The following is a 21,675-nucleotide window of genomic DNA, read 5'->3' on the forward strand; positions in this document are numbered from 1 at the left end:
CCCTGGGAGCTGTTTTCCTTGGCAGGTCAGCATTGTCACAGACTCACAGGGGTTGGAAGGGACCTCCAGAGCTCATGGGGTCCAACCCCCTGCCAGAGCAGCTCCCTAGGACAGGGCACACAGGTTGGTGTCCAGACGGGGCTGGAATCTCTCCAAAGAAGGAGACTCCACACCCCTGTTTCTGTCCCACTGAAGGACTGAAGCAACGGGTCAGACAGCTGAAGCCTATCAGGGTTGAAGCAAAGACCCCTCCCGAACCCAGCGCCGGGGCCGTGCTGCTCCCCACCCGCCCTGCCGGGGTCCCTCCTCCCCTCCCTGCAGCGGGGCGGAGGGGGCTGCAAGGCCCTGGCGGGGCTCCAGGGCCCTGTCTGAGCTCCCGCCCAGCTCCGCAGCGCTTTCCGTGCCCTCCCGGCTCTTCCCTGCCCCGATGTTCAGCCTCCAGCTGCCCCCTCGCCCCGGCCTGGTCTCTGCACGGGCAGCGCCCCGGGCCTGCCTGCCGTGCGGGGGGCGGAGGGGAGCCCGCACGGCCCGGCCCGCCCCGCGGGGGAGGGAGGGAGGCGGCCCAGGCCGCTCCCCGCCGCGGGGGTCCCGTCAGCGCAGCAGCCGCAGCATCACCCGGCCGGGCCCGGGCAGCCTCCGCCCTCCCTGGAAGCGGAAGCGGTGTGAGGCGGGCGGGACGCGGGGAGGGAGGAGGAGGAGGCGGCGGCATCATGGCGGACGCGGCGGCGCTGGAGGAGCTCGCGAAGCTCGAGTACCTGTCGCTGGTCTCCAAGGTGTGCACCGAGCTGGACAACCACCTGGGTATCAACGACAAGGACCTGGGTGAGTGAGGCGAGGCGGGGCCCGGCCCGGGAGCCGGGCAGAGACCGGCGGGGCCGCGGCCTTTGTGTCGGCCGCGTTAAGGAGCCTGACGGCGGCATCGGGACGGGCGGCTGCGGCCGCCTCAGCCGGCCAGGCCGCCTTCCTCGAAGGGGAAAATACCGATTTTCCTTAAAAAACCCTGATTTTCCTTAAAAAACCCAAACGCTGGGCTCCCGCGAAGGGCCCTGGGAAGGAATGTGCTGCTCCTCCGTGGGTACATGCAGCCGGCTGGGCTCTGCCTGGCTGGGAGAAGAGTTTTTACCCAGATATGAGGGGGTTTTTGGGGCTCTATGTGTATATATATAGTTATTCAGTTTAATTACTTTGTGCTTTATCATCCCAGCCGAGTTTGTGATAAGCCTTGCTGAGAAGAACACGACTTTTGAGGCGTTTAAAGGGGTGCTCCAGAAGAATGGCGCCGAGTTCACTGTGAGTGAGGCCTGAACGGTCGTTACCTGTGTCACCTTCGTGTCTGGTGTGTGTTACAGAGCTGCTTGTTTTGGAGAGGAGTGTGAGGGAATTGTTGTTGGTTTTCTTTGATTGGAAAATCACAGGATGTGTTGGGTTGGAAAGGATCTTCAGAGCCCATCTGGTCCCACCCTGCAGTGAGCAGGGACATCTTCACTAGGTCAGGTCGCTCAGAGCCCCAGCAAGCCTGACCTTGGATGTCTCCAGGGATGGGGCCTCCATCACCTCTCTGGGCAACCTGTGCCAGTGTCTCACCACCCTCAGAGTGAAGAACTTTTCCCTAATATCTCCTTTTCTAATTAAAAACCATCCCCCCTCATCCTATTGTTCCATGCTATTACTGCATTAAAATGCATTGATGTATTCCTGCCTCACCAAGCCTTCCCCTCCCTCATTGTTTTGTGGGATTTGTTAAATTTTTGTAGCCTTTGCAAAATCCTTCTGGTGACTTGAACTGCTTATTGTCTCATCAGATATATAAAATATGGAAGAGAGAGCTTTTCACACAGGCAAATGTTGCTTAACATTTGATGTTAGTCAATGTTGTTTATCATTTTACGATACTTAGATGGTTGATTTGTGAGTTTTGCAGAAAGAACTGTAGTTGTATTAAATAGATGATTAAAATGACAAGTGGAAAGGTCACTTAAATAGAACTGTGATCCTAATTTTCAGATTCAACTTTATATTAAAGTGTCCCTGATGTCCAGCAATACTTTCTAAAAATGACCCTACATCTTCATCATTTTTGGCCTGCTAATAAACCTGCCACTTGTGTCTCTTGTAATAACAAATATCAGCATTGTGGGCATTTCTTGAAGGATTTTACTGATTCTTTCTCTCAGGATTCCCTTATCAGCAATTTGCTACGTCTCATACAGACCATGCGGCCTCCACCAAAGCCATCCACAAGCAAAGGTATGTGTGAGCTCGTTCTTAACCTGTTCACTGTCCAAAGGAAAACCAAACTCTTAGTTTTTTATAGTTTTAGGCCATGTTTGCTGAGATTGAGGCAGTTACTGTTCTTGTCTTGTAAGAGAAGACTGTATCTTGCTGTTGCAGTGGGAATCACACTGTTAGCAGTAGATTAGCAAAGCTGTTTAGGCACTGAAAACATTGAGTTTGCTGTTCACAGTATGTGTTTCACAGGTTTGCTGATACTTAGAATCTTTTTTGCAGGAAGGTTACAGTGTAATCTTTGAATTGAATCTCTGTAAAATACCAGCCTTTGTATTCAGATGGAAAGTTAATATTCAGGAGTGAATCACTCTAGTTCTTCCAGGTTTTGATGTTTTTTTTTTTCTTGTTTTTTTTTTTTGTTTGTTTGTTTTGTTTTAAATCTCAAAATCAGACACAGTTGTCAAACCCAAATCGGAGAAGGAAAAGTTGAAGGAATTGTTTCCAGCCCTTTGCAGGCCAGACAATCCCAACATCAGGGTAAGGTTATGATTCCAGATTTCTTTTGTGAGTATGTGAAAATATAAATGATTTTTTTAATGTTTTTCTTAGCTTCAAGTGTTTTTTCATGTTAACATGAGCATCTACTGCTAGTTGTAGAATCACAGACTGGGCTGGGCTGGGAGAGACCCCAAGGGTCACAGGGCTCCAACCCCCAGCCACAGGCAGGGACATCAACCTCCAGGCCTGGAGCTACACAAGGCTGCCCAGGGCCCCAGCCAACCTGGCCTTGAACACCCCCAGGGATGGGGCACCCACCCCCTCTCTGGGCAGCCTGTTCCAGCCCCTCACCACTCTCTCTGCAAAGAACTTCCCCCTAATATCTCATCTAACCCTTCCCTCCTCCAGCTTCACTCCATCCCCCTTGTCCTGCCAGTCTCTGCCCTTTAACAAGCTGATTCCCCTCCTGTTCCTCTGCTCCCTTCAGGGACTGGGAGGCTGCAATGAGGTCCCCCCACAGCCTTCTCTTCTCCAGGCTGACCCAGCCCAGCTCCCCCAGCCTCTCTCCATAGGGGAGCTGCTCCAGCCCTCTGATCATCTCTGTGGGTCCTCTGACCCCTCTCCAACAGCCCCACATCTTTCTTGTACTGGGGCCCCAGCTCTGGACACAGGACTCCAGCTGGGGCCTCCCAGGGCAGAGCAGAGAGGGACAATCCCCTCCCTGTCCCTGCTGCCACCCCTCTGCTGATGGAGCCCAGGATCCCATCACCCTTCCCAGCTGCAAGAGCCACTGCTGCTCATGTGAAGTTTCTCATCCCCCATGACACCCAGGTCCTTCTCAGCAGGGCTGCTCTCCAGGGGCTCTTCTCCCAGGCTGTATCTATGTCTGGGATTCTTCCAGCCCAGTGGATAAAAGTGGTTTATGAGAATTGAAATGCAGAAGAGGCATAGGGCTGGCATTACTGTGTGTAGGTGTTACAGCAGTTGCCAGGTTCTTACTGCTTTGCAGAGCACCTGGAACATGGGGCTCTTGTGACATGGAAAGGTCAGGCTGCAGATTTCTACATAACCTTCAAAGTACTGATGGGTTACAAACTAGGTAAACATTTTGGAGGTTCAGATGCTACAAGGGACTTGTGTTTATCTTTGTAATAATTTGAGGTCCTGAGTTGAAGCTGCCTTTTGGGTAAAAGCAGAATTGTCTTAATACTGTGGCAAAGTAAAAGGGGTGGTGTTACTTTCCTGTATCCCTTCTTCCATCTGATCTGTTTATCTGGCATTCCTTGCATGTGATTTATCCTTTCTGTAGATTAACTCTCTGTGATGGACGTTTTCTCAGCCTGCTTAAGGGAATGGTTCTCTGTCCTTACAGAATATGCTGGATGAAGATGATGTGAAAGTGGCAGCTGATGCACTGAAAGAACTTGAAGCTCTGATGCCAAGTGCAGACCGGCAAGGCAAGCAAAGGAGCAGCGACCACCGGTGGGTTTCTCATGTGTCTTTGGGGAAGGGGTGTTGGCAGGTGGCACTGCCTGCTTCCCCCCTCCCTCCCTTCCTGTGTGGGATTTCACTGCAAATAGGTAACGTTTCCTTTGGTAGGGCGAAGAAAAAGAGGAGGAGCCGAAGTCGCAGCAGGGACAGGAGGCGGCGGCACAGATCCCGCTCCAGGTCCCGTTCCAGGACTCGGGATAGGAACAGGGGGAAGTCCAGATACCGGTCAAGAAGCAGGAGTCGCAGTCCCAGCAGGGACCGTAAGGATCGAGAGAAGTATGTAGAGAAGGGCAATGAGAGGTGGAGAGACAAGCACATAGATCGTCCACCCCCTGAGGAGCCTTCCATTGGAGACATCTACAATGGCAAAGTCACCAGTATAATGCAGTTCGGATGCTTTGTGCAGCTGGAAGGACTGAGGTACCTTCTGATCTTCACAATAAATCTGGGATTATTCTAAGTTCTAGGGTAGACAATGGCAGGGCAAAGGGGATGGATTAAAGCTGAAGGAAGGAAGGTTTAAATTGGATATTAGGGGGAAGTTCTGTACAGAAAGAGTGGTGAGGGGCTGGAACAGGCTGCCCAGAGAGGGGGTGGGTGCCCCATCCCTGGGGGTGTTCAAGGCCAGGTTGGATGGGGCGCTGGGCAACCTTGTGTAGCTCCAGGCCTGGAGGTTGGTGTCCCTGCCTGTGGCAGGGGGTTGGAGCTCTGTGATCCTTGGGGTCCCTTCCAACCCAGCCCAGTCTATGATTCTATCTCAACAAGCTTATGAGGCTACAGTTAAGGAATGGTGAGCTTTGAAGGCACAATCAATGTCTTTCAGAAAAAAAAATTCAACAGCAGAGGATCTTCTTATAAGATACAATTTATGAATGAATGCAAGCAGTCAGTTGACCATAGAATGCTTTAATCCAGACTGAGTGATCTGAAGGACTGTTGGAATAGTAACCTACAGCATCTCATGCCCCTCTGTTTGCTTCACCTACAGGAAGCGTTGGGAGGGCTTGGTCCACATCTCAGAGCTTCGAAGAGAAGGGCGGGTTGCCAATGTTGCTGATGTGGTGAGCAAAGGACAAAGAGTTAAAGTCAAAGTGTTATCCTTTACTGGATCCAAAACCAGCCTGAGCATGAAGGTATGGAAGACATCCTGTAGTGCTTGTAATAGAGCTTATGGTGCCAACTCTTCTAAAGATTACACATCTTTTTGCTAGTTTTTGCTCTTTTTGAGGAAAACTAATCCATAACCCTTCAGGTGTGAGCTAATTGTGTTACTGTCTCTGGGTGGCCTATTTCTTTCTGCTCACTTTCTGTGGGTTCTTGATCTAACATTCATACTGGTCTCTTGACTTGATGTGGTAGTGAAGTGACAAGGCAAACCTCAAGCTGGTGCTCTGTGTTCTTCCTTTTTCAGTGTGGGAGAAGCATTTAATTTAAAATGAATTTACCCCCACTGCCAAGACAGAATAGAATGTTCCAGGCCTTGGGGTTTACTTCACAATACCAGCTGGGGCAAAAAAAGAGGCACACAGAGTCACCTTTTTCCTGTGTGGCTGTTGGCAGGAGTCTTTCTGAGACATGGACTCTGCTCTTGCTCTTGTGTTAGAGGGAGCCCCAGCATTAGTAGATAAGTGCAGTACAGGTGGAGCTGATTGATTAATCCATCTAATGTAGGATGTTGATCAAGACACTGGGGAAGACTTGAACCCAAACCGGAGGAGAAACCTGATTGGAGAAACCAATGAAGAAACCTCGATGAGGAACCCAGACAGACCCAGCCACCTGTCCCTGGTGAGCGCCCCGGAGGTGGAGGACGACAGCCTGGAGCGGAAGCGCCTCACCCGAATTTCAGACCCCGAGAAATGGGAGATAAAACAGGTGTGTGGTGTGTTCAAGCACACAGGAGGTCAGGCAGTAAAAGTCCTAAGGAGTTTCAGGAACTAGAATGCAGCTCCTTGATTGTTTGCTTAACTTATTCCTTACCTCTGACTTGCTGCTGCCTTGCAGTTTGAGACTTCTAGCTTAGCTCTGATGATGAAGTTAGCCCTGCTTTGAGCAGGAGTTTGGGCTGACCTATGTCCAGAGATCACTCTGACCTGGGGGATCATATTTATCCAGTGATGCTTAGGTGGCATTTGATTATCAGAGCAGTCCTGCCATGCAGGAGCCAGCTGTCTCACATCATCAGCTGTCTCACATTGGTGGTATTTGGAATAATGGAAGGACTGTTTTACTCAGAGACTGGATGGCTTTGGGAGGTGGGGCCAATGCAGGACCATTCATTCTGAAATCAGAACACTCCTTTGTTGCTTTTCTACAGGTCTGGCATTAGAGCTGAGACCTTGTTCACCCATGGGGACAAATTCATGTTGTGTTCATTCTGTTCCCAGATGATTGCAGCTAATGTGCTTTCCAAGGAAGAGTTTCCTGACTTTGATGAGGAGACTGGGATTCTTCCTAAAGTTGATGATGAAGAAGGTAATATTTCCAAGTAGTCTTATAGTTGTAAATTCCTTGTGTTTCTGGCTGTGTTTTGATTCAGAAAGAGATAAGTAGATATGAAGCATCTCACAATTTGCTGTCACCTTACACATTTGGAACTAGGGTTTCTCTAGCCTTATTACTACTGACATTTGGATGTGCGTTCCTTGGGTGTTCTTTGTGGTGGTCTCACTTTTAAAACTAATTACATCAAGTCAGGAATACACTGAAGCAGCGTTTGAAGAGGTGCTTTTCTGGACCTGAAAAAAGATGTTTAACTTTTCTATAAAATTTGTCATTTGTGGACTTTAGATGAGGATCTGGAGATTGAGTTAGTTGAAGAAGAGCCACCATTCCTTCGAGGCCATACTAAACAGAGCATGGATATGAGTCCCATCAAAATAGTAAAGGTAAGAGATTTCCAGAACTAAAATAAATATCTTTGACTTAATTAAATAACTATTTGGGAATTTAACAACCAATTTTCCACCTGAACGTTACTAAGACCACTGACAAACATTACCACCAAACTGAAGATCCTTTCTTTATTTCTAAAGCTGGTTTCTTAACTGGTGACAGTGGAGTGGAATAGCAAAAGCAGAAGGCACAGTAGCCTGCAGCAGCAACCATTTCACCTTCAGGCTGAGGGAGCTGGGCTGGTTCAGCCTGGAGAAGAGAAGGCTGTGGGGGGACCTCATTGCAGCCTCCCAGTCCCTGAAGGGAGCAGAGGAACAGGAGGGGAATCAGCTTGTTAAAGGGCAGAGACTGGCAGGACAAGGGGGATGGAGTGAAGCTGGAGGAGAGAAGGGTGAGATGAGATATTAGGGGGAAGTTCTTTGCAGAGAGAGTGGTGAGGGGCTGGAACAGGCTGCCCAGAGAGGGGGTGGGTGCCCCATCCATCCCTGGGGTTGTTCAAGGCCAGGTTGGATGTGGCCCTGGGCAACCTTGTGTAGCTCCAGGCCTGGAGGTTGGTGTCCCTGCCTGTGGCAGGGGGTTGGAGCTCTGTGACCCTTGGGGTCCCTTCCATCCCAGACCAGTCTATGATTCTTCTGTTCTTTTTCTTACCTTTTGAAAGTAGAGGATCCTTGAGAAATACTTACTTTTCCTTGGTCATGCCCATAATCCTTCTGACTGGGCAGGGAAGGGATGCTCCACGTCAGTCATGGCCGTGGCAGTTCATCCTGCTGGGCTAATGGAATCATCCCAGAACTCACATTAACATTTTTAAAGCATCTGCAGAAGAGGCTTGAAAAGGACAGTGGCAACAGAGAGAGAATTAGAATTGAAGGATTAGGAGCGCTTAAAATCTCAACTTCTTTCTTGCTTTCCAGAACCCAGATGGTTCCCTGTCCCAGGCTGCGATGATGCAGAGTGCGTTAGCTAAAGAGAGACGAGAACTTAAACAAGCCCAGAGAGAAGCAGAGATGGATTCCATCCCCATGGGACTCAACACTCACTGGGTGGATCCTCTCCCTGATGGTATGTCTGAACACAGATTGAAGTGGGAACTCTGCCTTTCTTGTGAAAGCTGAGCAGCTCAGGAGGAATGTCTTGATGCCATGTCTGCCTCCCTAAAAACAAAACAAAGAAGAAATGCCCTTCCACTGAAGGGAAATGTGCAGGTGTATCCTGCAGTCCATCAAGGATGCATCACTAAAAGGTGCAAAGGATGGAGAAGCAATTTTTACTGTGCAAATTAATGTCCTAGTGGGGGTGTACAAATAGGAACTTAGAAAATAGTTAAACACAGAGGTAGAGAAGGTGTGAATGGTGGTACAAATGAGCAGGATCATCATAGTCTTTGCTGTGTCAACCTAAATGTAATGGTGAATTGTTTCTTTCCTAGTTGATGGAAGACAGATTGCTGCCAACATGAGAGGCATTGGGATGATGCCCAATGATATCCCAGAGTGGAAGAAACATGCGTTTGGTGGCAACAAAGCTTCTTATGGTAAGAAGACACAGCTTTCCATCATTGAGCAGAGGGAGAGTCTCCCAATCTTCAGACTGAAGGAGCAGCTGATACAAGTAAGACTCTTTACGTGGCATTCTTGTTTGAACAGGCAATAATTTAAAATGAATATTCTTGGTTTAGCTTGTTGACCGGTGAAGAGCCAGTTGATAAGTACAGAACTGAACTGTAGTTCAGGATTTTAAAATATTGCCTGTATGTGTATATATATATGTATGTGTGTGTATTTTACTAAAGCTCCAGATACTTACTGACATCAAGATTGGAACTAGGATGATGTCAGCAAGGGACAATTCAGCTAAACAGTTAAACAGTTCACTGACTCATACAGCTTTTGTTCTGTGCCAGCTAGAGCCAGAGCAGTAGGTGTGCTGTCCAGTCCTGGATATGCTGTGTTGATACCTTGTTTGTTTTGGGTTTATATTTTGACAGATGTATCTATTATGACTTTTTGTAGGCTGTGCATGACAACCAGATTCTGATTGTTATTGGAGAGACGGGATCTGGGAAAACAACCCAGATCACCCAGTACCTGGCTGAGGCGGGGTACACGTCCAGAGGGAAGATCGGCTGCACCCAGCCTCGCAGAGTGGCTGCGATGTCCGTCGCCAAGAGGGTGTCAGAGGAGTTTGGTTGCTGCTTGGGACAAGAGGTGAATTCCCCTGCTGAAGAACATGCTAAAATAAACATGAGGAGTAGGAAAAATCAGTACTGGAGTTAGTTTGCTTGTGTGTCCATGGGTCTGTTCCCTTGTAGGCTGTAAAGTGAGCTTGCAAAATTATCACGCTGGGAATTAGTGGTGCTGATTAACTTAGTTCAGTAGCTTCAGTTTCTGTGCAACTCTTCTCTCTAGGTCGGTTACACCATTCGATTTGAAGACTGCACCAGCCCTGAAACTGTTATCAAATACATGACAGATGGGATGCTACTGAGGGAGTGCTTGATAGATCCCGATCTGACTCAGTATGCCATCATCATGCTGGATGAAGCTCATGAGAGGACCATACATACAGATGTGCTCTTTGGACTCCTGAAGAAGGTAACACAGCCTTGGATTTCTACACTTTGGCATCCTCCGTATGCTGTGTATGGGTAGGAGTGCACAGGGAAAGGCACGGTCACACAAGTCAGCTTCATTCATGTGCTCTAAGAGTTCCTTCTGAAGCAAAGCAAATGCTTCTCAGGTTTTGTCATCCACATTTTCATAAGGTGAGACTCTTTGTGAAGCCAAAGCAGGTAAAATTCGGGAGAAACAATGAAAATTGGGCAGTCCATGATGCTCAAAATGATGACTGAGCAGAGGAGTGTTCTTGCTTTGATCTTTGCCCTTTCACAGAGGGTTGCTGTGATAGCTGTTGCTAAGAACGCTTTGAAATGTGACTTTAGTGGTGAGTTGTTTGAAATGCCAGATACTGGGATGAGCTGCCCCTCAACAGTCATCAAATCCCCTGATACTACTAGTCCTATTTCCCTGACTCAAGTCAATGCCAGGTGTTAATTGTCCTGGAGGTACCTAATGACCAGAGACCTTTGAATCCTCCTGCAGACGGTGCAGAAGAGGCAGGATATGAAGCTGATCGTGACCTCAGCGACGCTGGATGCTGTGAAGTTCTCTCAGTATTTCTACGAAGCGCCCATCTTCACAATCCCTGGCAGAACCTACCCAGTAGAAATTCTCTACACAAAGGAGCCAGAGACAGATTATTTGGATGCCAGTCTGATTACAGTAATGCAGATCCACTTAACAGAGCCACCAGGTGAGCCTAGAATGCTCTGGGGTTATCGATGATTCAAGGACTCTAATACCTACAAGCAAGGTCCTTCTGTAAATCGTGGATCATGTATTAGTAACACAAGCAAAGTGCTCTCAGTATTATCCTCTGTTGCCTGCACATAAAGTAAACAAACTGCTGAAAAAGTTGGGTGAAAGGCTGAAGGACCTCATTGCAGCCTTCTAGTATCTGAAGGGAGCAGAGAAACAGGAGGGGAATCAACTTTTTAAAAAGGGTAGATAATGGCAGTACAAGAGGGATGGAGTGAAGCTGGAGGAGTGAAGCTGGAGGAGGGAAGGGTTAGATGAGATATTAGGGGGAAGTTCTTTGCAGAGAGAGTGGTGAGGGGCTGGAACAGGCTGCCCAGAGAGGGGGTGGGTGCCCCATCCCTGGGGGTGTTCAAGGCCAGGTTGGGTGTGGCCCTGGGCAACCTTGTGTAGCTCCAGGCCTGGAGGTTGGTGTCTCTGCCTGTGGCAGGGGGGTTGGAGCTCTGTGATCCTTGGGGTCCCTTCCAACCCAGACCAGGCTGTGATTCTATGTTGCTTCTGGCTAAGAGTTGGTGCCCAGGGCTCACAGAAGTTGGCAGCCCACTGCTTTAAATGGAAGAAGGAGGGATGACAATGTGGAACTGTACTGAACAGAACTGATCCTGTGGATGTTTTAATTTGCTTCCTGTGTAGGTGATATTTTGGTGTTTCTGACTGGTCAGGAAGAGATTGACACTGCTTGTGAAATCCTCTATGAGAGGATGAAATCTTTAGGACCTGATGTTCCAGAGTTAATTATCCTGCCAGTATATTCAGCTTTACCCAGTGAAATGCAAACAAGGATCTTTGACCCAGCCCCACCTGGAAGCAGAAAGGTAATTTCAGTGAAGCGTGGCTTCACCTTCTGCTGATGCATTTTAATAGTGGGGTGTACTGCACTGCTAATCATATGGGTATGGGGTTTTTTGGGGTTGTTTTTTGGTGTGTCTGTAGCAAACCTCTGTGTGGGATGTTCTTGGTGTGTTTTTTAATGCTGCTTCCTCTCCAGAGAAGGAGACTCCACACCCCCTGGGCAGCCTGTCCCAGGGCTCCCTCACACCCTCACTGGGGAAAAGTTCTTCCCCATGTTGGTGTGGAACTCCCTGTGCTCCAACTTGCAGCCATTGCCCCTTGTCCTGTCCCCACAGACACTGAAAAGGGGCTGCCCATTTCCCCCTGCATCCCACACTGCAGATATTGATAAATATTCATAAGGTCCCCCCCTTAGTCTTCTCTCCAGGCTGAACAGCCCCAGCTCACTCAGCCTTTCCTCACAGGGGAGATGCTCCAGGCCCTTAATCATCTTTGTAGCCTCCTCTGGACTCTCTCCAGGAGATCCCTGTCTGTTTTATCCCAGGGAGCCCAGAACTGGACACAACACTCCAGGTGGGGCCTGAGCAGGGCAGAGCAGAGGGGGAGGATCCCCTCCTGTCACCTGCTGCCCACACTCCTCCTGATGCCCCCAGGATCCCATTGTCTCTCTCAGCCCCCAGGGCACACTGCTGGCTCATGGCCACCCTGTCACCCACCAGCACCCACAGGTCTTTCTCCTCAGAGCTCTTCTCTTATTGTGCTCTTTTCCCATATTGCCCAAATCTAAACAAAATATAGATACTTAAACCTGTCTGTCTTTGTACATGACACTCCTGTTCCTCCATGAACACATTTCTTCTTTTGATGTTAAATGATGGCGGTTGCATTTAAATCAAACCACTTCTGTCCCATAGAATGGGTTAAGTTGAGCAGTGTGGTTGCCTTGGCAACCAGAGACACAACTGGTACCAAATCAGACTGTGGTTTGCAGGTTGTCATCGCCACCAACATCGCTGAGACATCTCTGACTATCGATGGGATATATTACGTGGTCGATCCTGGCTTTGTGAAGCAGAAGGTTTATAACTCCAAGACTGGAATTGACCAGCTGGTTGTTACACCCATTTCACAGGTAAGCAGTCTGAGTTTGCCTGTTGATTTTTTTTTTTTCCCTGCTGCTAATATGTATCTCAGTGATCCAAGCACGTGGAAGCAAAGATAAAGCCACATACTTGATCATTCCCTGGGGCTGTGCTGAAGGGATACCCACATTCCTGGCTTGTATTGGGAACCTCTATTAATAGAAGTCAAATTATGAATAATTACTAATTGAATTGCTCTCACCTTTGCCTGTGTGCCCCCTTCATTGAGATGCCTTGTTACCTTCAGGCTCAAGCCAAGCAGCGAGCAGGAAGGGCTGGGAGGACAGGCCCAGGGAAGTGCTATCGGCTCTATACGGAGCGTGCCTATCGGGATGAAATGCTGACCACCAACGTGCCTGAAATCCAGAGAACCAATTTGGCCAGTACAGTGCTGTCCCTGAAGGTGAGTATTTCACCAACCCCTTGCAAGCCAACGTGCCATAAGTGTTTCAGTGACTTTTTGCCTTCGTGAGCCTTGTAAAGGACTTCTGTAGTTTCAGATCCTTCTAGTGAACAGAGGGGTTTTGGAAGGGACACTGCATCAGGTGCAGTTCTTAGGCACTGAGCTTGCTCCTGCATTTTTCTATTAAGGTTTATAATGTTGAACAGCCACCTAAATCACAAGTCTGAGCTGCACAGAACAGTTAGTTCAGGAGCTTTGAGAGTTGGAAATCTTGGCAGTAAACGTCCTGTGTAAGGTGCATACACAGGGTGTGCCCCTGTACTGGGCATTGGTGAGGCTGCACCTCGAGTGCTGTATCCAGTTCTGGGCTCCTCACCACAAGAAGGACATTGAGGTCCTGGAGCGAGTCCAGAGAAGGGCATCCAGGCTGGGGAAGGGGCTGGAGGGCAAATCCTCTGAGGAGCAGCTGAGGGAGCTGGGGGTGTTCAGCCTGGAGAAGAGGAGGCTGAGGGGAGACCTCCTTCCCACCTCCACTGCCCTGCCAGGAGGGTGCAGAGAGGTGGGGGATGGTCTCTTCATCCAGGGGACAGGAGATGGGACAGGGGGCAATGGGCTCAAGCTGCCCCAGGGCAGGGTCAGAGCAGATGGGAGGGAAAAGTTCTTCCCCGAAAAGGTTCTCAGGTGCTGGAACAGGCTGCCCAGGGAGGGGCTGAGTCACCTTCCCTGGGAGTGTTTAAAAAAGGGTAGATGAGGTGCTCAGGGATCTGGTTTAGCTTAGGATGGGAATGGTTGGACTTGATGATCTTAAAGGTCTTGTCCCACCTTGTAACTCTGTGGTTCTGTGATTTGTACTGTTAGCAAGTGAGAAATGCTGGTTTAGAATGTTTTTTATCTCCAAACATACGTATCTTCTAAGTGTGTCCTATCCATCTAGGAGTCCACAAACTGGGTCTAACCCAGTCCACAGCAGCTGGGGAAGTTGCTGCTGTTGTCCCTTTCTGGGATCAGGGGAAGGGGGGTGTCTGTTGGAGCTGTTAAGCCACATTGGTTTACAAGGCAAGGTGTCCTCAAACCCAGCATTGAACCTGTGCCTCCCTGACTGAACCACTGTGCTTGAGAGATGAACAGTAGGAGAGGAACAGTTGGGAAAGCTGAATGGTGGGTGAAAGCCATGGGCAGAGCAGATGAACTCAAGTGTTGTGATCTAGCCATATATTTATAGCTGTGGTTACAGTCAGGATAAGGACATGAGGCTAGGTTCTCTTAAAGTTCTGTAGTGCCTCCTTGTTTTATGTATCTCTGGCTAGAGTTTGGTGTCTTCCTTCTCAGTGCTTTAACTTTGATTTTCTCCACTCCTTTCAGGCTATGGGCATCAATGATTTGCTCTCCTTTGACTTTATGGATGCTCCCCCAATGGAAACTCTCATAACTGCCATGGAACAGCTGTACACCCTGGGAGCTCTGGATGATGAGGGGCTGCTCACGCGGCTCGGGCGCAGGGTAGGCATATCAGAACACTTCTAGCACTGGCTGGGCTGCACATACTGAGGGGGTGACATGAGAGCAGTTGTATAAGGACTTGCCTTGAACTGTTGGTTACTCTCCTGTGTTTTATTGGTAGCTTTTCTCTTGCCATAGTTGTGTGTCTTCTGCTTTCCAAGGAGCAGCTACTATTCATCCTTATTTCTAAGGTTACTTCTATTGATGTCTTAAAATCTCCTGTATTAGGCAATTCTTGTGAATGTAGACAATTTATTTCACATAAAGTTACCCTGGGTGAAGCATACTGCTTTGGAGAGGGAACATGGAATCAAGGCCACTGCTCTCTCCTGCCCTGAGGGAACTGAAGGGCTCTCCTCAGACATTGCAGGGTGTCCTGAACCAGGTTTCTTGCAGATGGCAGAATTCCCCCTGGAGCCGATGCTGTGCAAGATGCTGATCATGTCTGTGCACCTGGGGTGCAGTGAGGAAATGCTGACCATTGTCTCCATGCTGTCTGTCCAGAACGTGTTCTACAGGCCAAAGGTAAGGAGCACAGCCAGGAGCAGCAGTGGGACAGCTTGGGGGGGTTGTGTGCCCACCTCAGTGTTGGGCAGTGAGTGTATTTGCCAAAACCCTGTACCTTGGTTAGGCTGTACTCATATGTTACACTGCTGACATACCTTTTGGTTAAGCACCCTGTGAGTGGGGATGTTGGTGGTTCCTTTGTGGGTGGGAAGATGGAAGTTAGAAGCCTCACACTCTCCTTTGGATTTCCCAGTAAACACACACAGCCCTAAACTGAGGCAGCTCACCATAGAACAGAATTCCTCATGGCAACCCTGTCCTGGGATGATTTCTTTTAAGTGACCAAGCAGCAGGCTGTGCTGTGGTGGGATCCCTGAACAGCAGAATCCTCTTGAACCTGTTACTTCTTCACTAAGATGGTCTGCTACAGCTTAGACTGTTATGTGGCTATGTTTTGATGAATCTCTTATCTGCAGGTAAGAGAAGTGGGGAGGGGTACTTAGGTCAGTAGGGTCCCTAATTGAGGTTGTTTCTAGAGCAGTAAAAACCTATATAGGCCAGTGAATGCCCTGAGGAGAAGGACTTGGGGGTGTTGGTGAATAAGAAGCTCAACACCCAGCAGTGCACACCCACAGCCTGGAAAGCCAACCGTGGCCTGGGCAGCATCAAATCAGCATGACCAGCAGGTTGAGGGAGGGGATTCTACTCTGCCACTCCACTGTCCTGAGGTTCCCTCCTCTGGAGTGTCATTCCCAGTACAGGACAGACACAGACCTGTTGGAGCAAGTCCAGAGCAGCCACAAAAATGATCAGAGGGCTGGAGCATCTCTCCTGTGAGAACAGGCTGAGAGGGCTGGGGTTGGTCAGCCTGGAGAGGACAAGGCTTTGAGGAGACCCTATAGCACCTCCCAGTACCTGAGGTAGGCTACAAGAAGGCTGGGAAGGGACTGTTTACAAGGGCACATAGTGATGGGACAAGGGGCAATGGCTTTAAGCTGGAGGAGGACAGATTTAGGTTAGATATTAGGAATAAGTTCTTCCCTGTGAGGGTGGGGAGGCCCTGGCACAGGGTGCTCAGAGAGGCTGGGGCTGCCCCTGGATCCCTGGCAGGGTTCAAGGCCGAGTTGGATGGTGCTTGGGGCACTCTGTGCTAGTGGAAGGTGTCCCTGCCCATGGCAGGGAGTGGAACTAGATGGTCTTTAAGGTCTCTTCCAACCCAAGCTGTTCTGATTTTGGGATACAGTATAAATGAGCCATTTACAGTGAAGAACTAGAACAGTCTAGGATTTCCTTTCATGCAGGCATAGTTGTGGCTTAGTGAGCAGCCCCAGTCATCTTTAGAGTCTCATCACTTGCTTCCTACTCACACACCACTCCAAATTCTGTGTTGTCTTCTCAGTCTTTTCTCATCTGTTCCCTGGTAGACTTAAAAACTACCAGGAGCCCGTGTTGCTTAGGGTTGCACAAGGATGGTCCCCACAGTGTAGCCACCTGATTGATACATCCTTTCTGTGCCAGGATAAACAAGCCCTTGCTGATCAAAAGAAAGCCAAGTTCCATCAGACAGAAGGTGACCACCTCACTCTGCTGGCTGTCTACAATTCCTGGAAGAATAACAAGTTTTCAAATCCCTGGTGCTATGAGAACTTCATTCAGGCTCGGTCCTTGCGCCGGGCACAGGACATCCGCAAGCAGATGCTGGGCATCATGGACAGGTGAGCATCTCCAGAAGGACAGCTGGTGCCTCTGTTTCCTTCCTGGTGTTGGTAGCTGCACCCAAATCTGGAGAATTTTAATCTTATTTTTTCCTCTGTCTTGTTTGGCAGGCACAAGCTGGATGTGGTCTCCTGTGGGAAGGCAACTGTTCGAGTCCAGAAGGCCATCTGTAGCGGCTTCTTCCGCAACGCGGCAAAGAAGGACCCTCAGGAAGGTTACAGGACGCTGATTGACCAACAGGTGGTCTATATTCACCCCTCCAGTGCACTCTTCAACAGGCAGCCAGAATGGTAAGGGGGGTGATGTCATTTCCCTTCAGTCCCTGAAGGGAGCAGAGAAACAGGAGGGGAGTCAACTTTTTCAAAGGGTAGAGACTGGCAGGACAAGGGGGATGGAGTGAAGCTGGAGGAGGGAAGGGTGAGATGAGATATTAGGGGGAAGTTCTTTGCAGAGAGAGTGGTGAGGGGCTGGAAGGGGCTGCCCAGAGAGGGGGTGGGTGCCCCATCCCTGGGGGTGTTCAAGGCCAGGTTGGCTGGGGCCCTGGGCAACCTTGTGTAGCTCCAGGCCTGGAGGTTGGTGTCCCTGCCTGTGGCAGGGGTTTGGAGCTCTGTGATCTTTCCAACTCAGACCAGTCTATGATTTCCCTCTCCAGTTCAGGCTCTGTAACTGGGATGGTGATGGTGTGCATGGTGTATGGAGCACAGGTAGCAGGGGCTGAGAGAAAAGCTTCCAGCCTGCTTTTGGCTCTTTCTGCTTCTAAGATTAGTGCCTGTGTAGGATGGGACTTAACTTCTTGAGCCAAGGCCAGGTCTGAGAGACTTGCAGTTCTGTGTTTCCCTGCTCTGGAAGCAAGTTTAAAACACTGAGGAGGGAGGAGAGGGACTGAATGGGGAGAGAATTGTTTTAAATGGAATGAAATCAGTCTGTGCTGAAGAGCAGTTGTGAGGCAGGGGGAGAAAAACAAGCTGGTTCTTCTGGATGGTTCTGTGGGAACCTGCCTGGGAGCTCAGCAGCAGCCTTACGCTGCAAGGGGCTGAGATGGAGATGAAGGAGGAAGCTTCCATCCTCCAGCCCTTGCCTTGTCTGCCCTTGGTTGGGGAAAAACTGATCCCAAAGTGTCTGTCTCTCTTCCCAGGGTGGTGTATCACGAGCTGGTGCTCACCACCAAGGAGTACATGCGTGAGGTGACCACCATCGACCCTCGCTGGCTGGTGGAGTTCGCTCCCGCTTTCTTCAAGGTGTCTGACCCCACCAAGCTGAGCAAACAGAAGAAGCAGCAGCGCCTGGAGCCCCTGTACAACCGCTACGAGGAGCCCAACGCCTGGAGGATATCACGGGCCTTCAGGAGGCGATGAGCCCCCTGTCTGTGGGACTGGGGCTTTGCACTGTTCCCAGTGTCCTCAAGGACTTGCCAGTAAAATGAGCAGAAAACGAGCAGTTTCAGAGCCGAAGCACAAGGGGGAGATGTGTGCTCACATCAGCTGCTCCTCAGACCCGCAGCTGCATCACCGGTATCCCGGGTCTCCTCAGTGTGTTGCATCGTTTTGGAAATGGTTGTTGGAGCATTTCTTTAGTCGTTGCTCTTCTGAGACAGAATCTAAGGCTTGGGAAATCTGGGCACTGAGCTGAACAGCAACAAAGGTAACGATTAAAAAATAGTTCACCAACCCATGTTCTAAAGAGCCAGACAAAGGCTGGAATACTTTGGGTTTATTACCTGCCTGAAAGGGATTTGTTTCTGCCTGTGCTCCCAGACAGTAGCTGTTTTTTGGGAGCTTCTTGTTCTCCATTTTTCCTTTTTTATGCATTTTCCTGTTCAGTGCAACTGTTTGCCTTTTATACAAACCATCTGCAGTGACATTTTTAGTATCTGTGGCTTTGGGGTAAGGCAGGAAAGATCCCTTGAAACCCAGCTGGAATGTCAGCTGTACTTGGACAATGGCACAGGTCAGACTGCAAGCCTTATCCTTCATCACCATCTCCTGTGTGCTGAAGGCTAGTATATCCCACAGTGATTACCCACATCCCCTCTGCAGCAGGGCTCTGTCTGTGCCCCTAAATGGTTACAGATGTTTAGGCTTCCTATACAATGTGTCATGTGTTTTATTTCCACTTCCAGTGTTTGGTGACATCAAGACTGCTGGGGTTTTTTTAATAGAATATGCTCTCACAGCTAAAATATCTCTAAACCATTATGTAACAGCTCCTCCTTGAAAAGGAAAATGACCATTCAGTGTGTGCTGTGGCATGCTGAAGCTGTCTCTAAATTAATTCTTCTGTTGCAAACAGATGACACTTAACTCACTCCATAACTGCAGATACCTTTGGTTCCCCCCAAAACTGGGACATCTACAGCAATTACTGTTGCAGTGAATAGAAGTTGGGTGGTTGTTTCACACCCAGTGAATCTGAAGGATGTTTCACACTGAAAAGAAGCTTTATTAGAAATCTGTATCTATGTATAAAGGTGGGCAGGGGTGTTGTATATATTCTGGTTTGGTATGTTTTATAAATGCCCTGAGTTTTCCTGTGTATCTTCATAAAGTTAAATGGAAAGTTCATAACTTAGGAGGCTTTTTTCATTGCAGCATGAGGCAGAGAGAAGGTTCTCCTGCTGAATACTCTCCCAAGTGTGTTCTCCTTCCACAGACTCTGTTGCTGTATCTGTTACTGTTTTCTATGAAAACTTGATTTGACTTTCAGGAGTCAAATGAAAGATGTAAGAGAGGAAAGTGTGTGCAGTGGGAGTTCCAGCTGGACAGCATGTTTTGAGGTACTCCTGTTCCAAATGCATTTTGTGTTTGCTTCCCCAGTGTAGTCTTTCTGACTTATGGTCACCAACAGTGTAATTTTTTCAGTAATATCCTTTAATACATTAACAGAAACGTCTCCATGTCACCCTCAGCTGCTTGTGTTGGGATCCAGGACAGGCCTGGGAAACAGGAATTGTGATTTACAAACTTGAACCACTCACACAGTTTTTTAAAGCAAGTTTTATCACCCTGTTCCTGCTCCTCATGTCTCCTACTGTTGATTTGGATTTTAGTTGGGTTCTCTTGTGTAAAGACCTGAAAGCACTTGCCCACCTGCCTCTGTCTAAACAAACTGCATTGTTTTAACAGTGTGTATTGTAGATCTGATGGTTTATTTTAGAATCATGGAATCACAGCATGGAAGGGACCTTCAGAGCCCATCTGGTCCCACCCTGCAGTGAGCAGGGACATCTTCACTAGAGCAGGTCGCTCAGAGCCCCATCAAGCCTGACCTTGGATGTCTCCAGGGATGGGGCCTCCACCACCTCTCTGGGCAACCTGTGCCAGTGTCCCACCACCCTCAGAGTGAAGAACTTTTCCCTAATACCCAACCTAAATCTCCCATTTTCTAGTTTAAACCCATCCCCCCTCATCCCATCACTCCATTCCCTCAGGAAGAGTTCATCCCCAGCTCTCTCACAGGCACCTCTCAGGGACTGGAAGGGGCTGTAAGGTCCCCTTGCAGCCTTCTCTTCTCCAGGCTGAACAAGCCCAGGTCTCCCAGCCTGGCTACAAGTGGAGCACAGGGAGTTCCACACCAACATGGGGAAGAACTTCTTCCCAGTGAGGGTGAGGGAGCCCTGGGACAGGCTGCCCAGGGGCTGTGGAGTCTCCTTGTCTGGAGAGATTCCAGCCCTGTCTGGACACCGACCTGTGTGACCTGTCCTAGGGAGCTGCTTTGGCAGGGGGTGGACCTGATGGGCTCTGGAGGTCCCTTCCAACCCCTCCAGCTCTGTGCCAGAACAACGTTGCTGGGCTGGCTGGTGCTGTTGTGTTACAGCACCCACCTCTCTGCTTCCCCAGGTCCCCACAGCAGCTCCCTTTTGGCTCATACACGCCCCTGAGTGATTCCCTTTCTGCAGCCTTGCTGTCTCACCAGATACCTCCCCTTGTTCCCTAATCACCAAGACAATGCTTATTAATCTCTAAGCAGAGACTAAACAGTGTCTCTGCAGTCTGCTCTCTTACACCAGACACAGGAAAGCCTTTAAGGAGTTTACCACTACATAGGCTGGTGTCTTCAGAAGGAGGAGTGGGCTGCAGAGGAGGCTGTGCATGGCTGCACTCCCTGGCTCCAGGAAGCAGGGGGAACACTCTCTTTGCCAGCCAGAGGGCTCATACTGCTTTGGGGCAGCAAATGCTGCTTGGAGTTGACTTGGGGGGGGGGACACCTCATTGCAGCCTTCCTGTCCCTGAAGGGAGCAGAGGAACAGGAGGGGAATCGGCTTGTTAAAGGGCAGAGACTGGCAGGACAAGGGGGATGGAGTGAAGCTGGAGGAGGGAAGGGTTGGATGAGAGATTAGGGGGAAGTTCTTTGCAGAGAGAGTGGTGAGGGGCTGGAACAGGCTGCCCAGAGAGGGGGTGGGTGCCCCATCCCTGGGGCTGTTCAAGGCCAGGTTGGCTGGGGCCCTGGGCAACCTTGTGTAGCTCCAGGCCTGGAGGTTGGTGGCCCTGCCTGTGGCAGGGGGTTGGAGCTCTGTGATCCTTGGGGTCCCTCCCACCCCAGACCAGGCTGTGATTCTATGACTGAATGGTCATCTCCTGCTGAGGCCACCATTGGGGTTCAGCTCTGCTCATCTCTGCCCCTGTGTCCAGCCCTTCCCTCCCTGCTGTCAGCCACTGAGCCACAGGAGATCAGCATTCCCTGTGCAGAATGGTTTCCAGTGTTGTGGTGGGGTACAGCCCTGCTGTGACTCAGGGTAGGGGAGGAGGGGGAGCTGTGTGTAGGTGCCATTAGGGCCGATTCATCAGCACAAACCTACCACCTCTGTCCTCCTGTAACACGTTACAAGGGGTTGAATGTCAGGGTGGTGTTGGCCTTGGAGCTCCCTGTGCTCCCCTCTGGATGGCTTGAAGGTCTAAATGACACCAGAGGGGCCCCTGCTGGGCTTTCCTGTGCTGGGCTGAGCCTCTTACATGGGAGTTAATGAGATCGTCCTACATGGGAGTGTCTGGTACAGAGTGCTCAGTGCTCCTCCCAGGCTCCTGTGGTGGGACAGCAATGACACCAGAGGGGCAGTGAGGTATCTGCTGCTCTCCCTGTCTTGGGAGATGATGCTGCTCAGTTCCTGGGGCTCCTGGAGTCTTGACCTGGC

At 49.7% G+C, this 21,675-nt stretch overlaps 1 protein-coding gene across 2 annotated transcripts; it reads left to right on the forward strand.

Moving 5' to 3' along the window:
• Positions 1-1,218: 1,218 nt before the first annotated feature.
• Positions 1,219-17,902, forward strand: DHX8 (DEAH-box helicase 8; the record flags this gene model as incomplete). 2 transcript variants are annotated; one of them, XM_084275453.1, is made up of 22 exons in its annotated part: positions 1,219-1,290; positions 2,175-2,247; positions 2,681-2,766; positions 4,100-4,239; positions 4,327-4,638; positions 5,207-5,351; positions 5,890-6,093; positions 6,606-6,693; positions 7,009-7,106; positions 8,028-8,175; positions 8,543-8,724; positions 9,126-9,320; positions 9,522-9,707; positions 10,215-10,425; positions 11,121-11,302; positions 12,271-12,411; positions 12,669-12,824; positions 14,187-14,324; positions 14,721-14,849; positions 16,350-16,546; positions 16,658-16,837; positions 17,683-17,902. In XM_084275453.1, exons 2-22 carry the CDS (start codon positions 2,214-2,216, stop codon positions 17,900-17,902), a joined length of 3,372 nt encoding a protein of 1,123 aa, XP_084131579.1. In that variant the 5' UTR covers positions 1,219-1,290; positions 2,175-2,213. The 2 variants fall into 2 exon arrangements, with proteins under 2 accessions (XP_084131579.1, XP_084131578.1); XM_084275452.1 differs by having other exon boundaries at positions 4,100-4,209.
• Between the last annotated feature and the right edge of the window lie 3,773 nt (positions 17,903-21,675).

The sequence above is a fragment of the Gallinula chloropus genome, assembly GCF_964237585.1.
Source record: "Gallinula chloropus genome assembly, chromosome: 26".
NCBI lineage: Eukaryota > Metazoa > Chordata > Aves > Gruiformes > Rallidae > Gallinula > Gallinula chloropus.